Below are 16,387 nucleotides of genomic sequence, written 5' to 3' on the forward strand. Positions count from 1 at the left end.
AATTGATATATCGCAATCGACTCTTTGTTAAAATTGTAGAATATTTATATAAAATAGCTTATGAAAAAGTCGCCGAATTTCCGATTAACTAGATTTAAAGCTTCACGCCTTCAATCCACTTGCTGAGAATATTAACACACAACTCGAGGCTTGTAAGCCATTCCTCGAGCTGGGCATCGCAGTTCTCTCCTAGTTTCGCGTAGAACGAATTGCGTGCGGGGCAAGCCTTCATGGCAAGACCAAAGAGAGGCCTGACCACAAAGCTGTGATGCTGCTTGAGAGTTACGCCGTATGCGTTGGTGAACGAAGTGGATAGCTCTTCTGAGGGGTTCGAGACACTCTTACGAAGCCCAGTTGAGGTGAATAAGAGACCACTGTAGGTTTATTAGTATGCCTTCTCAACGAAAAAGATAAATTGATGATTGGAAATAGATGAACTCACCGAGTAAGCCAGAGGAGACCCTCAGAAGCTGTTTTCAGGCCCTCTGCCCTCTCGTTCTTGACGAGATCCTGTATAGTTTCTGACTTTGCGGGGGTCGCGAGCTGACGGTCGCGAATTTTCTAATTGGCTAATGTCAATACATGCTTTTTTTAAGCTCCTGTGGGGGTATAACTCATTACACACCTTGATGTTTCCGGTCATGTCGCTCTGGACAACAGAGAAGGCTGTAGCCTCGAACAGATCTTAAAAACGATACAGAGTAAGCTACTACTGGGGTGAGCGGAGCTGGAGAAGTTCGTTTTGTTTACATACCAAAGAGCTTCACCACGGACTCGCAAGCCAACAAGAATTCAGTTGTGGAGATCTGGCCATCTTTGACCGGGACGTCCTTGAATGATGGCTTTCCGTCAAAGTAAGTTGCCATTGTGTTTATTGCTGGTATGTATGTGATTTGGAAGATTGAAGGATTGGTGGATTGATGGATTGAGTTCTGTTACGGGATTGTTCTGGGCAAAGGTAGTTACAAGTAGTTGTTGGAATTGGACTGATTCAGGAGACCGGTGGGTTTACTAAGTTTATATACTCCAGGAACTGTGAAGGGATGCGTTGGACTGGCGAACCGTGTGAGGCATGGCGTTACCCCGCCATGCCCATTCGGCTTAGTATGAGTGTAAATAGCAGGGTGCAACGAGCTTAGAATCCATGCTTTGAGTGGCTGCCTGTCCTTCATTTCTATGCATGCACCTGCAGTAGGTACTCTACTCTACACGTCCCCCGTACCGTGTACGCGTAGGCGTGGGATCATCGCGAGTGGATTCGTGAAGAGGTTGGGAATCTAAAAACGAGTGGGGGATGTGAAACTGATGATTGAGCCAACAGTGTTTACAGGTAGAAAGCTTTAGGGCCTCTGACTTCATGATTGGTTCGTACACGTCTGATCTAGTCTGGCAATGTACCGGGTACTCTAGCTACATGTATCTACCACGATATGCAGGTCCACAGGGTAGAGCATCGTGTGCTTATTAAACCCTCGGATGACCGACCTATATGTACCGGTGATATGTTGGGAGATGCGGGAAGCTCAGCTGTTGTGCTTATTATTGGATCTTGAGCCTTACGGACAGATTTATTATATGGTCTTGGCATTAATAGATCACGTGATAGTGGTCTTAGTACCGAGTGATACCTGATGAAGTATTGAATGGGAGCGCTCAGCCACTTGAGCTTTACCTATCTGACTACATGTAGCTTCGAGCATTGCCTTCTTCTAACAGATATAAATAAGTCTACACTAATATAGCTTAAATAAATCAAAGGATATATATAAGAATACGGCATTCCTTAGTTTTACTCGGACAAGGGACGATTCCTACCCTTGAAATAGAGATTTTTATATAACTTCCGCCGGCAACTATGTGTCGTAGGTTCTAACCTAGAGACCGTCACCCCCCTAGCTTCTTTGATTTGTACTTCTTACAAACATACCAAGTACCTTTCCATGATACATCTCTCAACCCACACCCTTATTCCTGACCCGTCAGTGCCGCAAGCCCGCACTGCTGTCAAGTGGGGGCCGGCGAGATCAAAGTTAGTGACAGGAATACTAAGTTCTGCTGGAAATCACTATACTCTCTCTGCAGCTTTGAGGATGGTAACATTACTAACAGTATGAATAACAAAAGTCGAGTGAAATCATATGCTATCACTCGGCTAATGAAACTATCGTCACAAACCCAAACCTGACCTTCGTAGTAGACCTTCGTAGAGTTTTGTACCAATCTTACGTGGAAAAGCTTAGAACTAAGTAAGGTTTTGATTTCCAGCCACGCTCTAATGCGGCCCAACCTTGAGGTTTGTATCTTTCGATGTGTACGTTCCCTATGGCCCGATAGTTCTGGAACCATACTGTCTGACCGTTCCGAAGAAGGAGACTTAAGAGTCAAAACACGTGAGATGGTGTAAGGTAGACTAATTTCTAGGATAAGAGGGGGTCGGGTTATAGGAATCTTTTTCCTGGTCTGTGTTGATTTTCGTACGCAGAAGCCGCGATAAAAACCCGAGAACTTTATCGGTCTTACGATCAGTTAGTTAGATGATTTACTACATGTAGTCCTTGCAATCGGTACGGAGGCGTAGTTATATATGCGCATTAGTCTATACTTTAAGGTAGTCCAAGTCCTACTGATCTATGATCAAGAACGAGTATGCTCAATTTCATAAAACCTTACCGATATTGCTACTCCCTCTTTCTTACGAAGTTAGATATTAGATACATATAACTTGTGGGCGCCAGTCCCGAAGTTACCAGTCCTTCCATGGTCTATAGATGGTAGATCTTGAAAAAACTGTAGATAATGATTGTGCGATATCGACTGGGACCCGTGTGAAGGTATGATTGCGGGGCAGATACTTTGATACCACCGCTGGCTCGAGAAAAGGGACAGCTACATGTATGTAACGGCTTGAGAGCTTACGCTACGATAGAGTGAAATCACGGCTTCTTCATTTATGGCCAACTCTTCTTCCCGTTACACCTCAGCCGGCTCTTTGGTTTTGCGCCCTTGTCTACTTAATCTTGTTACCCATTCAACGAATAAATCCTTTCGACAACTGGTAGAAGATTGGTTCCTGTCCTATCCTCTGCACCCTTATAATGATGGCGCGATAAAAGATCTGAACTTAGACCATATCAGTGTCGTTTCTTACCGGTATACCAAGGTTGTTGAAGGCCTCGATATCTGGTCTAGCTATCAATCTCGGGGCTTGTCAACCAAGTTGGGCCCATCATTAAATTAAGAAACCTCAGAATGTTGTATCTCGTTTTCAGACGGTAAGTCTTGCATGTAGAGCTCGGGGAAAAGGTGCGTGTAGTGTTACGCCCACCGGGTTTCGATCCTCTCTTAAAATATGCCTGTTCGGTTCATGCTGTTTGGAGACGTCCCCTTCCGTTTTCGGGAATGCCCCATTTTCCCGAGCAGAACAGTGGCTTTTGGGAACCCTAATCCCACGCCAAATATGTAGATCGTGCCTAAAAACAACTGCGCGACGTTTAAAAGATCACATCGTCTCCAGTATCAGACTGGGCACGAGGTTCACGATGGCGTACCGGTTGTTGCGGCTTCTACAGCAAGACTCGCATGGAAATTTACAGTTTCTGGGTGGTCGCGATCTTTGGGTCTGCGAGTGTTACGACTGTTCGGTCACTTTCACTTTGGAGATTTCTACAAAAAAAATCTGATCACACGAAGAAAAAGAAAGGAAAGGGGGGGGAAACTGTAGAACTTTTTTTATAATTTTTATTGACTATTTAAACTATATAAAAAAGAAAACTATATAAAAAAATATAGTTTTCAGGACCTGTCAGACTTCCATCCCCATCCACCCCCATCTCCAACCTCCAAAAGGAGGCAGGTAGAGACAAGGGTCGAGATCATAGCCACCACCGCCGAAGCAGAGGCAAAAAGGCATCACTCTTGGATAGGGAGGATTAACCTCATCCCCCAGGTTGGAGATTCTGTGGCTCTGGTAAAGAGTTCAGAAGAGGCGATTTACTATAGAAATGATCCTATGAAGTAAAATCGCATAGTGAGAGAAGAAGGGTGCGGGGGAATCGTCGGTTTTATACAACCGTGCCAAGGCAACGCGGCCAAAAAATTTTCTTGCGGGGTCTTGCCCTACTCTGCGCAGGTCGGGAGAAATTTTTCTGCAAGGGGTGGGCTTGGCTTGGCTTGGCTTGGCTTGGCTGTGTGCTGCGCGGTAAATGAACGCGACTGTCATGTCGGCAATCATCTGCAGGGCGGGTTTGCATCTCTGCGATAGTGGATATAAGGTGTTGAATTTGAGGGGCTCACCTCGACTTAAGCTTTACAGACCTTCAATAGATCAAAACTTACATGTATTTAACTGTACTAAACTTGAATGAAGAAGATTGTGTCCTAATGGTTGAAAAGAGCCTCTCAAAGTCCTAGACAGAAACCTACAATTGTCCTGGAGCAAACATGCAATTACAAACATGTGCTTCTTTATCACGACTCTGGGAAAAGGCATTTGAGTATTTGGGCCTCTACTAGTAAATCTCCCAATGGAATCACCACTCAACATCTACGACCGCGATACTTCTGTCGAAACGTCTCTACATCTCGTGCACCGTTTTTATACCGCTGAAGACCATTGAGGACTGCCTGCTCGTGTCTACTTATAATTACCCAGGCATATCAAACAATTGCTCCCACTGGCCTGTCATTCTCTTGTTTTCAAAAGTCAATTCCCGTGACACCGCCGTGATGACAAATTCCGTCAACCCCACCTCTCTCTCTTATCGATTAGATAAGACAAGACACACCTCTTCCCACGATTGTTTTGCCACAGCTCTCTCCCGGTTTCCGCGGATTTGTAACTCCTGTACGAAGAAAGATCTCATCGCCCAATGCCCTGCAGGAGAGAAGAAACATTTAGTATTGAAAACCACCACTTCCCTCCATAATCCTCACAATCCTCCCTGTGAAATAAAGAAGACATAAAGAAACGAGCCATGAGTGCTATCCTGAGCGCCGATGATCTAAACGACTTCATCTCCCCCGGAGTCGCATGCATCAAGCCCGTTGAAACGCTCCCCGCAGCACCCCCGAAAGATGTATCTTCTCCCCCGAGCTTCTGATCGCACTCCACCAAAGCTAACATACACTAACAGAACCCCTACGAAGTTATTTTGGAAGACAAAGCGCCCCAGACTCTCACCCCCGCACAAATCTCGCTGACTGACTGCCTCGCCTGCTCTGGATGCGTCACCTCCGCCGAAGCTGTCCTCGTATCCCTCCAATCGCACAATGAAGTGCTCGCGAACCTCGCAGCGCCCTCGTCCAAAGACAAGAAGTTCATTGCTTTAGTGAGCCCACAGACACGAGCGAGTTTGGCGGTGACCTACGGCGTCACGGAAAAGCAGGTGGGATGGATGATTGAGCAGCTCCTCTGCGGCAGCGAAGGTATCCGCACAGCTACACTGGAGAGCGAGGAGAACGGTCAATCAAAAATACGGGGCTTCGACCTAGTACTAGACACCAATATCGCTGAAGAGATTGCGCTCCACTACGCCGCCGAGGAACTCCTAGCATCATTATCGCAGCCCGCCGGTGAAGGAATCTCGAAGAAGAAGCCGATACTCACATCTGCTTGTCCCGGGTTCGTGTGCTATCTGGAGTCAACCCAGCCCGCACTCATCCCCCACCTCTCGACCCTAAAATCACCACAAGCCATCCTCGGAACCGCCGTAAAAACACTCCTCCAGCCCGAGTCTGGCCCCTCGGGCGTCTACGTCGTTGGCATCATGCCCTGCTTCGACAAGAAACTCGAAGGCGCCCGCGGCGAGCTCACCTCCGCCGCCTGGGGCCCCACCAACGACGAAGCCCCCGTCCGCGACGTCGACTGCGTCATCACAACCCGCGAGCTCATCTCGCTCGCTCAGTCCCTCAACCTCGACTTCTCCACGCTCCCCCGGAAACCACTAACACAGCAGGCGCCCGCCTCCGACGCCGTCCTCAGCCTCCTCTCCCGCCCCGGCCGCGTCCCGCTCACCGACCACACCGCCGGCACCAGCGGCGGCTACCTCACCCACATCGTCGCCCGCCTCATCGAACAAACCCCCGGTGCACAGCTCCGCGTCGAGAAGGGCCGCAACGTCGATACGGTCGACTACGTCGTCTTCCGCCCTCCGTCCGCCGACGACGAACAAGAAGAAGTCATCGCGCGCCTCGCCCGCTGCTACGGATTCCGCAATATCCAGAACCTGGTAAGGCGCCTCAAGCCCGCGAAGACACGGGTGCTCCCCCGATTCGGGAAGGCACAGGCTGCAATTGCCGCGCGCAAGGCTAAGACTGCTGCTGGTGCCGCTGGGTCTGTGGGGTCGGAGTATGCATATGTGGAAGTCATGGCGTGTCCTGGCGGGTGCACGAACGGCGGCGGGCAGGTTAAGTTTAATGACGAGATCGCCTTGCCGATGTCCTCCGAGTCAACGCAGAACCAGAAGGAATGGGTGGCGAGGGTGGATGAGGCGTACTACTCTGCTGGTGAGGAGGAGGAGGAGGGGAGGAATGGGGGTGTGAGGGGTGGGGTGAACGGTGTGAGGGGTGAGAGGGTGGAGGCGTTTGTGAAGGCGTGGGAGGGAAGGACGGGGATTGAGAAGGAGAAATTGCTGTTTACGGGGTATAGGCAGGTGGAGAATGATCTTGGGAAGACACAGGAGGTGGATGTGGTGGCGAGGGCGGCGGAGTTGGCGATGAAGGCGGGTGGGGGTTGGTAGTGAGGGGAGGGTGGAGGGAAAGGCGTTTTGGGTGCTTTTTTTTGTTTTTGTTTTAAATTTGTTGGTTTATGTAGAGTAGTTTGCGTTGGGTAGATGGCCGGGAGTTGTGATATCCAAAAGTCTTCTTCTCTTTCTTTCTTTGTTTATTCCTTGTTTTGTTTGAGTGAGTGGGTATATTTAGTCACTGTTAGAACTTGACTGAGCAGAGAGGAATTCATGGGAATGTTTATGTGGGACGAAATTGGTTTGGTAGTGTGGTAGTGAGGTTCATGGGATATCACTCGTTTATTGGAGCGATGCAGAATCGCAACGCCTATAGCTCCCTCTGATCTTCTCGTTGGATCTAGTGTGTATATAATCCTAATGAACGGCGCAAATGAGTGTTTATACATCAAGAGCTGCAATTATACCATCTCAACTACAGTGCACAGGAGTCGGTTGGTTCTATGGTCCCAATGTCGCGGCGTGGTGCTACGCGATACAGGTGGGTATAAACGGTGATAAGAATCCGGAATGATTGCAATGTTTTAGATGAATGAAGGAAGGAGGAGGGTGCGGTGAGTAAAGATGTAGGATGCTCTGGCAGGTGGGTAGAATTTCCTGATATATAAGTAGAGTGCACCCACACCAGACCTGGGGCAGGCAGGGCGATATATAGGCAAATATTAGAGGCGCAAGATCGTGTAGTTTGAGACTATCGAGAGAGGCCTTAGAGACGATACCCCTAATAAAGGATACTTGTGAGCCTTGTATATGTGAATGAGATTTCAACACCTTTGGCATTCTGCGTGGGGGTTTGCGAGTTCAGCGAAGTGAAGGAGATAGGGAGAAATGTGTATGGTCAAACACTGCGAGACCGGTCTTGGCACGAGTGATATTATATGATTAACCTTCTCTCCTGGGAATTGCTATGTAGGTTGTCAATTCGAGGGCATAAAGAACCCCTCTAGAATAGCAGGATAGGTTTGTCTAGTTGACTTTGAACAAATTGTAATCTCTTCTGCGACTTGCCACTGTCTACGTCACGCCCCATGAGATTGAGCTCGGGCTTTTTGTATTCAGCTCAAGCCTTTTGTTTGTAATAAAGCTTTAAAGCGCAGTATTCATTGTTAAATATAGTAGTCGATTCCCGGAGGGGCAGTATTCAAGGAAATGAACATGTGTACCTCGCCTTGAGGCCAGCGAAAACTTTATGTTGTGCTCTGCCGAGGGCTAAACATTCTCTGAAATTGTGATAACGCAGTCCTCATCTTCCACATCCAAAGCTAATATATCTAGGCTACATACATGTTATAAAAGAGACAGATAGCTATGTAGACGAGACGCATGTTCAAAGGCTTCAGGGGTGGATGGTTTATAGCTCACTTTAGGTGTCGAGATCAGTGTTGGCATAGGATAAATGATTTATTTTAATCACTTTGATCCAGAAATACTCGGAAGCTACTACCGGCATGAATCTATATCAAAAACCACGCATCAAAGCTAGAAGTCTTGATGGCCTAGGTATACAGCCAGACTCAGTCCAGTCCAAAGCCAGATGATTCGCATTGCGGTTTTATGGTCCAGTGCAGGCTATTGAAAATTTGGGCGGGCCCAGACTAAGAGCGTTGTCCGGGGACAAGGAGACCAAAAACGAATTAGATCTATAGAGGTCGCCGAGATGTTCCAGAAACTTGCGATGTCTCAAGAACACCACCTGGAACAAAAAGAAAGTGATGCCTTCGCCAATTTAAATCAAAAAAATATTCAGATCGCATTGTAAGTACCTCCCATCAGCCCAATGGGAAAGCTTTATGAACCAGAATCTAGTTGGGATAATATTTCATCTGATGGACCATCATAAATCAAAACCCAGGATAGCCCGACTGCACTTGAGTTGTCTCAGACCAGCTGGATCAGCTGGGCCAGCTGGCAAGATAGACAGCAGGGGCTGTTTTATGGTTCATCCCGAGCGTGACTTAAAACATGACTGGGTTTTAACGAGTGATAAAATGTGATCCCGCACTATGAGGGACCAGAATTTTGTGGTTCCTTATTATGGATAGTATCGTAGTTTACGCGATATAGGATACGAAGGAGACAAGGCTAGACAATGATCTTAAAACGTTCATATTTTTGGTTCATTTAAGATAGGGAGGAAGGTTGTGTCTTTAAGACGGCATAAAGGATTTCTTGATAAACTCCAAGGCCAGTCAGTATCCAGGGAGTAATCATCCATTATCTAGTCCCTATTCTTAGGATCGATATTACTCGAGCCAGAGAGGCCGAGTTGGTCGGAGGTCTCAGTATTCCAACTATGTGTATGCGTGGCGGCTTCGCACCGGCTGGTACTATATATGGACCTCAACCCTATCTCGAAAACCCAGGGGGTTGGTGATAGAATGAATACGACCACTACAAGATCACGGTAGGTTCTTCCGCCATTGACCTTCGCTTCATGTTTTTCCGAAGCTCCCTGGTTTCTTTTTCGTGCCGGCCTCTCAGCTGGTAAACATTTTTGTAACACCAATTAGTTGAACAGCGCAAGGTGATAAAACATGTCCGCTTCGGGGTTTAGGTTTGCGCAATTTACTAATTCTCCCGAGTAAGGAGACAAGATTCTCTTTTATAGAGCCTCCTAGTACTTTAGAGGTCAATAGCTGTCAATAGCAACCACTTCAGGCCCCTTCTCTCATGCATTTTACACCCCTCGAGGCAAGGACCTCGAGGTTTGCAGGCGCCTGGCCTGACCATGGGCTAAATCAGGGCAAACACCAGAGTTTAAAATCGACCTAGGATTCTGTCTTGAGGCAAACAGCAGAAACATCCGTTTCCATGTCCAGCAACACATGCGGTTGTTTCCACGTGCAATTCTGCTCTAAGCTTCTCTTATATCAATAGGTGTTATTTGTTTGCGTCATCTTCCTTTTCCATGTAACGGGTTCAGCCGGTCGTAGCTTTGTGTTTTCTCCCCTATGTAATGCGTAGAACCTACTCGGTACCAACTTCTTAAAGCTGACAATTATCGCGCCCGGATCTTTCGTCGCGGATCAATTACCCACCTCATCTTGTCTCGGTCGGACAGTTTTCCAGAAATCCCCCTCGAGTGAGTGGGGGGAGCTTCGCGGAACAGTAGCCACCGTCTAGTCGGTGGAAGTGTGATAACGCGTTGTGGCTGCATTGGAGGGCTAGGGGGGATGAACTGAGACACCTTTAGATCGCGATTCTGGAGAATGTAGGAGTCGGACGCGATTAGGATTAGATTGCCCGCTACGAGTTTGATCTGCACACGTACATATGTGGTTGAAACCTGTCCCGCGTTCTAGATGGATAGGAAAAAAGTCGTAGAGTAGAGTCGGACACGGGAGGATTGATATGTAACAACAACAAAAGGTCCGTCCTGTCTGTATTTTCAAAACATGTGCAACATAGACATTCCGCCGTTATCGGCTGGTTGATAAGGCGTGCTTTCATGAGGCGAATACCACCATATCAGCGCGCGGCGAGGATGGGGGGAATGCAATATTAACATGCATACAAGGGACCAAAGAATTGCGCTGGTACTTACCGTTTCCCCAAGTAATGCTACATCATGTCCTCTTACCAAGGTACCAAGGCCTAGGAACCAGGGACAACACCAATTTTTGCCGTACCATACATGTAGGTAGGCCTCCAAGGCACGGCATGGAAGAGAAGAAAGAAAAAAAATCCTTGAGACCGTAAATTAAAAGGGGGCGAGTCATCTAATTATACCGATTGTTTGAATAAGATGGACAGAAAAGCTTTGCATCGGAGCTGTAATCCGTTGAGATTGGGCGGCTTGTCAATGATCAGCGTGAGTTGTCGAAGATCCAAGCCACAAGGAAAGCAAGCCGCAACCAACTAATCGGATTTTGCCGAAGCTTCTTTCGGTCCCAGAGTTTCTTTTTCTTAGTGCTTTTTATCCGAGTTACTAGGGAACTTTATCATGACCACCCCGCCACTATCTAGGTCATGGTATGTCGCCGTATATCTTTAGAAAGTTATTTTCAAGCCTTTGATATATTAGGTGCACCGAAACGAGGCCGATGAGACAATCTACGGCCCTTAATCTAGGCGATGTCTCCGCTTATCGGGCGGGCGGGCGGGCGGGGGGTCTGTCTCTCTTGGCGCCGAGTTGTTTGAGTCCAGGGGATCAGTAGCAGTTCTGCAACTCTAAAGTCTTATTCAAGAAAAGACGCCATTTTCGCATCAAGGGAATAGAGTAAAAAACGCTGTGTACTATGGATACAGTTCTGTATTTGGGCAATACTCATTTAAAGATTATCCCCTCAAGAATCTCACGCGTCAGACATCAAGAATGTGCCAACACAGGCCCTTCATTGGACGCAGGAGGGAATTGCGACGAGACGACAGGTCCACCAACATGCACTTTTTTTTTAAATAAAGATGCAACACCACCAAAAACCTGCGCCAAGTGCCGGTTCAACCGATCAAAGGGCACAAACTGTCCCAAGCAAGAAGCCGATTCGCTCGGGGCTTATCGAGAGGAACAATTGCACTTTTCTGCCGACGCTCGCGAACGACGTTCTGCGTCAAGCCACTCGGGCGGACTACAAAAGTGACGCTCTGCACTAGCTGAAAGCCGAAGAGGAATTTTTTTTTTTTAGCCGGCCGCGGAGGGCTCTGCGGTCCAACCAAGATGTTCAGGAACACGTTGTTAGGCATTGAGATAGAGTATGTATGTAGGTAATGTACTCTACTTCGGTGCTCATCTGCATTGAGCTCGATGCTTGTGGTGTCTGGGTTTCCATTTCCATCAGAGTACACCGACCCGTCCGACCGCTATCGGAAAAACTTAAAACACCTAGATAGATATATTTGGACCTTTTCGGGGGGCATGGCGTTTCTTCTGCTCAGCTTTCATGTGCAATCCAAATGTGTCCACGTCAGGATCATCAGAGTCATGTCTTTGATAGTGACTAGGATGCCGTCATTGGCTTTCTGATGGTAGAATGCGTACATACATAACATAACATAGGTACATGTATCTTGTAGGTACATGGGAGTAGAGTAAATAGGTGCGCAGTTGTAGTTCTGCTTACTCTCGAGTGGAGCGGGCAGAGTTAATCCGGTACGGCTGGTTGTTTTTTGTGCTTCTGCTTTCTTGATTAGATGTAGTGTTCAGAAGCACGAAGGATGTACTCTAGAGTACAGATATGTATGTACCAGATCGAATCAGACCCCTGAGATACAATGTATCAAGTTCAGCCGATAATACTCTAGAGTAGGCAGTAAGCAGTACATGTAGTGACATGTAGTCACTAGTAGGCAGTAGACTTTATCTCTCTTTCGAGGTTTCCCAATGCAGAAGACAAACGCACCCTGTCCGCTTTTATTCTACTCTACCGTAAAGAGCTGCTGCGTTTGATTCCCTCGTCATGGCATGCATGATCTGACCACCCAACCCACACAATCAACCTCAGCGCAACTCTGTTTTAAGACCATTGCACCAAGCATCAGAGCCTCATTTACCCTGCTTTTTAAAGTTGAGATCAACACTGCCAAAACCATAGTAGCTCTCGCGTATATCCGCGGTGACAAGGTGGGTAGGGCAGGGCAGGGGTCTTTACTCTAAAGAAACTCATACAAGAACGGAATTCCATGGGAAGGAGGGGGGTGGTTTGGTTTGCATGCAGAAAGGACGAAAGGCGGACTTCCGTAATGCCGTAATGGGACGGCCACTGTACCTACTCTACTAGATGAGTTGGCAAGAGAGTTACTCTAATAGTACTCTTGGATGACCCCAGTCCGTCATATCAACAGGCATAACTCAAAATGTTTCCTTCTGGGGAAAAATAGTATGTGCTCTACCTCGGTCCTGGAACTTTTACAGGTCCCATGGGCAATCTCTGTCATTGGTATTGGATCAAGTTTACAGTCAAACCCAGTCACACGCCGGAGCAGGATTTCCTAGAGTGCCTTTGCTGCCCCGATGCACACTGCACTGCAGATCCCCTGCCTGCCTGACCCAGGAACGCATTATCATTATTGGAGGGTGCTCTAGAAAAGAAAAAACCCTGGGTTCATTGAATAGAACGCAATGGGGTTGTATCACTCTACCTACTCTGCCTGTAGTACTAGTGAGTGGGTACTACATGCTCTAAAGTACTTGGTACCCTCCCCCACAAGTATAAAGTGGGTAAGGGGGCCCCCATTCTTGTGTGGAGAGCAAAGGTATATCTACAGCTAGCCTCAGTACCCGGGTCAAAACATATTTGCCTTTAATTCAGCTTCTTCTAATTTCGGAAATATCTAATATAATCAACAATGGTGTTCAACGCAAAACGCCTCTGCCTTGCGGCCGCGGCCTTGTTGGTTGCTGGTACCCAATCTGCTGCTCTGTATGTGGAAACAATCTTCTTGGTTTTGGCTGAGAGGTAGAAATTATTTATGGTTACTGATTTTGTTTATTATGCACAGCAATAAGGAAAACATCGAGAAGAGGGCACTTACCTTCAACTATGGTGGCGTCAAAGTCCGTGGTGTCAACCTTGGTGGATGGCTTTTAACTGAGCGTAAGCAATTACAACTAACCCTCATCTCTTTCCGCGTCTTTCTAACATGATCTCTCTTTTTTTCATACAGCATGGATCACACCCTCCATCTACGACTCCGTCCCCGGCGCCGTGGACGAATGGACGCTATGCCAATACATTGGCAAAGACGCCTGCTACGGCAAGCTCAGCAACCACTGGAAGTATGTTTTCCCTCATTGTCCCCTCCCCACCCTCCGGATCCTCTTACTAACCGCACCCCTTCCACAGTAATTTCATCACCGCCGACGACTTCTACCAGATCGCCGCTGCGGGCCTGAACCATGTCCGAATTCCGATCGGATACTGGGCCGTGCGGATGCGGGACGGCGACCCGTTTGTCAGCGGACAGCTGGATATCCTCGATCGCGCTATTGGATGGGCGAGGGCTGCGGGACTCAAGGTCTGGATTGACTTGCATGGTGGTGAGTAGTAGTTTATTAACTCGGCGTTTTAATGTGATGAGGGGTTGTGTCTGATATGAGTATAATTCTTCCTAGCCCCCGGCTCGCAGAACGGTTTCGACAACTCTGGATACCGCGACCACCTTGAGTGGCAGACGGGGAACAACCAGCAGCTAACCGTCGAGGTCATCAGGACGCTCTCTCAACGTTATGCGCAGAGCTCATACAACGATGTTGTCACGGCCATTGAGCTCCTCAACGAACGTATGTTACTTAATTCCGCCAAACAACCATATAGAGTCTATATAATGCCTCAGTGAACTGACAAACTACTCAAACAGCCCTCGGCCCTAACCTTAGCAGGAGCAAAATCGAGCAATACTGGTACGATGGCTGGGGCACCGTCCGCGACAGCAGCCCAGACGTCGCCGTCGTCATCGGTGACGGCTTCTTCGATCCAAACTCATGGAACGGCTTCATGACTTCCGGCTTCAACAATGTGATCCTCGACACGCACACCTACCAGGTCTTTAGCCCGGGTGAGCTCTCCCGCGACATCAACGCCCACGTCGGTGCCGCCTGCGGTGTCGGCAACAACATCCGCACCACCGACAAGTGGACCGTCGTTGGCGAATGGTCGGCCGCAAGGACCGACTGCACAAAGTACCTCAACGGTGTGGGTCGCGGTGCCAGGTGGGAGGGCAACTTCGGAGGGTCGCAGTACTTTGGTGCCTGTGGAAACAGGTATTCCGGCTCGGTTGCGGCATACTCGGCGGAGGAGAAGGCAAATACTAGGGCTTAGTAGGGATTCCCGGAATTGCTTGATTTTCTTTTGATGGAGGGGAGATGAGCTAACAAGGAATAGCATTGAGGCGCAATTGGATGCTTACGAGCGAAATGCCGGATGGTTCTTTTGGACCTGGAAGACTGAGGGTGCCCCCGACTGGGACATGAAGGATCTTTTGGCCAACGGCTTGTTCCCGCAGCCATTGACCCAGCGATATGGTATGCCATTTCCGCCATACTCTTCCCCTACTTGCACAGCTCAAGCCATATACTAACACTTCTCCCCAAAACAGCCAACCGCTGCGGTTACTAAGAGAGGAGTGTAAAGAGTGAGATATTTGTCCGCCATTTTAGCCTTCCTTTTTTTTCACTTCATCTACACAACAACATTCTGAATAGGCATATTTAACGCCTCGGTTCTGGGCTGGAGTTTATTTGTTTTTGTTTTTCCTTTCCGTTAATACCAGTGTCTTAGAGCTCTGCATCACATCATCATGAGCCGTCCGTTCATTCAGGCCCTTTACTTTTCCCTTTGTCAATCAAATCCTTTTTTTTCCTGTATATTACGCAAGATGTATCTCACGAACGGCAACATTTGAAAAACCAGGAAAAACCAAAATTAATGAGAAATTTTCTACCTTGCCGTGTGTGTTGCACAAGAATCAATATATATAAATTACCTATTAGTACGTGGTGGTACTGGGTTTTGTAGATCCATGTACCCCGCAATTGGCTGCGACTGCTGCAACTGCAAAATGTAGGCACAGTTGCACAAGAGAGGGATGATCGGCGGGCGAAAAGTACCCATTTGTAGGTACAGACCGCACGCGTAGAGAAGCTTGAACTGAATTGCCCCTCCTAAGTGTCCCCTGCCTTTCCCCTCTGCCCTATCCCATCCCATCCTATCTCTCTCTGCCCCTCCTTGCACTCCTATCCTATCCGCTCTCACATGTAATGTACATGTAGGTACCTACATGTAGTCATGATGCCCCCCCTCATACTCTACGTACATGGACAAGACTTACAATACTTTACGGAAAGTACCACAACAAGATTTTATCCTGACATTCTACTAATACGCCTCACCAGTAATATATGTCAGCCGTCAGCCAGCCAGCCAGCCAACGAATCGAATCGAATCGACCTCGATGCAGTAACTGCCCGCTGCAATATACTTTATAATTCTCCCGAGCATGTATGTACCAACCGCCAGCTCACCGGTAAGATATTGGCTGACTACATACCTAGAGTATATTGTATGTAGTTACCGGGAAAGTGCGGGGTTAGATTAGGTGAGGATGTGGGAATGTGGGAAATCTGGGGGAGGGAAGGTGCAAGGTAGAGTAGAGAGACCCTTTAATTCTCCCGCTGGAGAAAACGGGTAAATAATATAAGAGAATGCGGGTAAGATGGACGAGTGATGGCATGTGATGTGGTGTTTGCCTGCCTGCTTGCCTGCCAAACGGAGCCCTGGGTCTTAGCGAGGGAGTGCGTTGTGATTGGTCAACAGTGTTGAGTCCTGTTGACTCCAGTCAACTAATTGCCAATTGGGAAAGTGCACTTTCTCGTTGCTCCGATCTGGGTTTGTTTGTTTGTTTGGCAGTTACTTACAGACAGACACTCTTCTGGCCACGAGGTCTATGGCGTAGTGGGGCCATCGACTTTCACCTGCCTGCTCTGTGCAGCATCTCTCTGTGCAGCATCTCTCTGCTCGACATGCTCTGTTCTGCCTGTTCTACATACTCCACTCACCCCCGAGATCTCGTGGACGATGTTTTAACTTCTCTCCCACTGCCTGAAACCAATCAAAGGCTTATCGATACCGCACTCCAGATCCCCCAGCACCTCACCATCTAACCTTGCCTAGCCCCAACACGATGTGTCTCCGAGCCCCTCTGCGAAACCT

The 16,387-nt window shown here is 48.0% G+C and overlaps 3 protein-coding genes across 3 annotated transcripts; 2 read left to right on the top strand and 1 right to left on the bottom strand.

Moving 5' to 3' along the window:
* Window positions 1-94: 94 nt before the first annotated feature.
* LAJ45_06548 (uncharacterized protein) lies at window positions 95-866 on the bottom strand (the record flags this gene model as incomplete). The annotated part of the gene is made up of 4 exons (XM_046116111.1): window positions 95-374; window positions 443-561; window positions 626-684; window positions 755-866. 4 exons carry the CDS (start codon window positions 864-866, stop codon window positions 95-97), a joined length of 570 nt encoding a protein of 189 aa, XP_045970772.1.
* Window positions 867-4,973: 4,107 nt separating this feature from the next.
* Window positions 4,974-6,737, top strand: LAJ45_06549 (uncharacterized protein; the record flags this gene model as incomplete). Its single annotated transcript, XM_046116112.1, has 2 exons — window positions 4,974-5,075; window positions 5,133-6,737. The coding sequence occupies 2 exons, from the start codon at window positions 4,974-4,976 to the stop codon at window positions 6,735-6,737; spliced, it is 1,707 nt and encodes a 568-aa protein (XP_045970773.1).
* A 6,288-nt stretch (window positions 6,738-13,025) lies between these two features.
* Window positions 13,026-14,794, top strand: LAJ45_06550 (uncharacterized protein; the record flags this gene model as incomplete). Its single annotated transcript, XM_046116113.1, has 8 exons — window positions 13,026-13,099; window positions 13,179-13,273; window positions 13,344-13,455; window positions 13,523-13,716; window positions 13,792-13,959; window positions 14,037-14,496; window positions 14,561-14,700; window positions 14,775-14,794. 8 exons carry the CDS (start codon window positions 13,026-13,028, stop codon window positions 14,792-14,794), a joined length of 1,263 nt encoding a protein of 420 aa, XP_045970774.1.
* Window positions 14,795-16,387: the final 1,593 nt, after the last annotated feature.

This window comes from Morchella importuna (genome assembly GCF_003444635.1).
Source record: "Morchella importuna strain M04M26 chromosome Unknown Morimp01GS019, whole genome shotgun sequence".
In the NCBI taxonomy this organism is placed as follows: Eukaryota; Fungi; Ascomycota; class Pezizomycetes; order Pezizales; family Morchellaceae; genus Morchella; species Morchella importuna.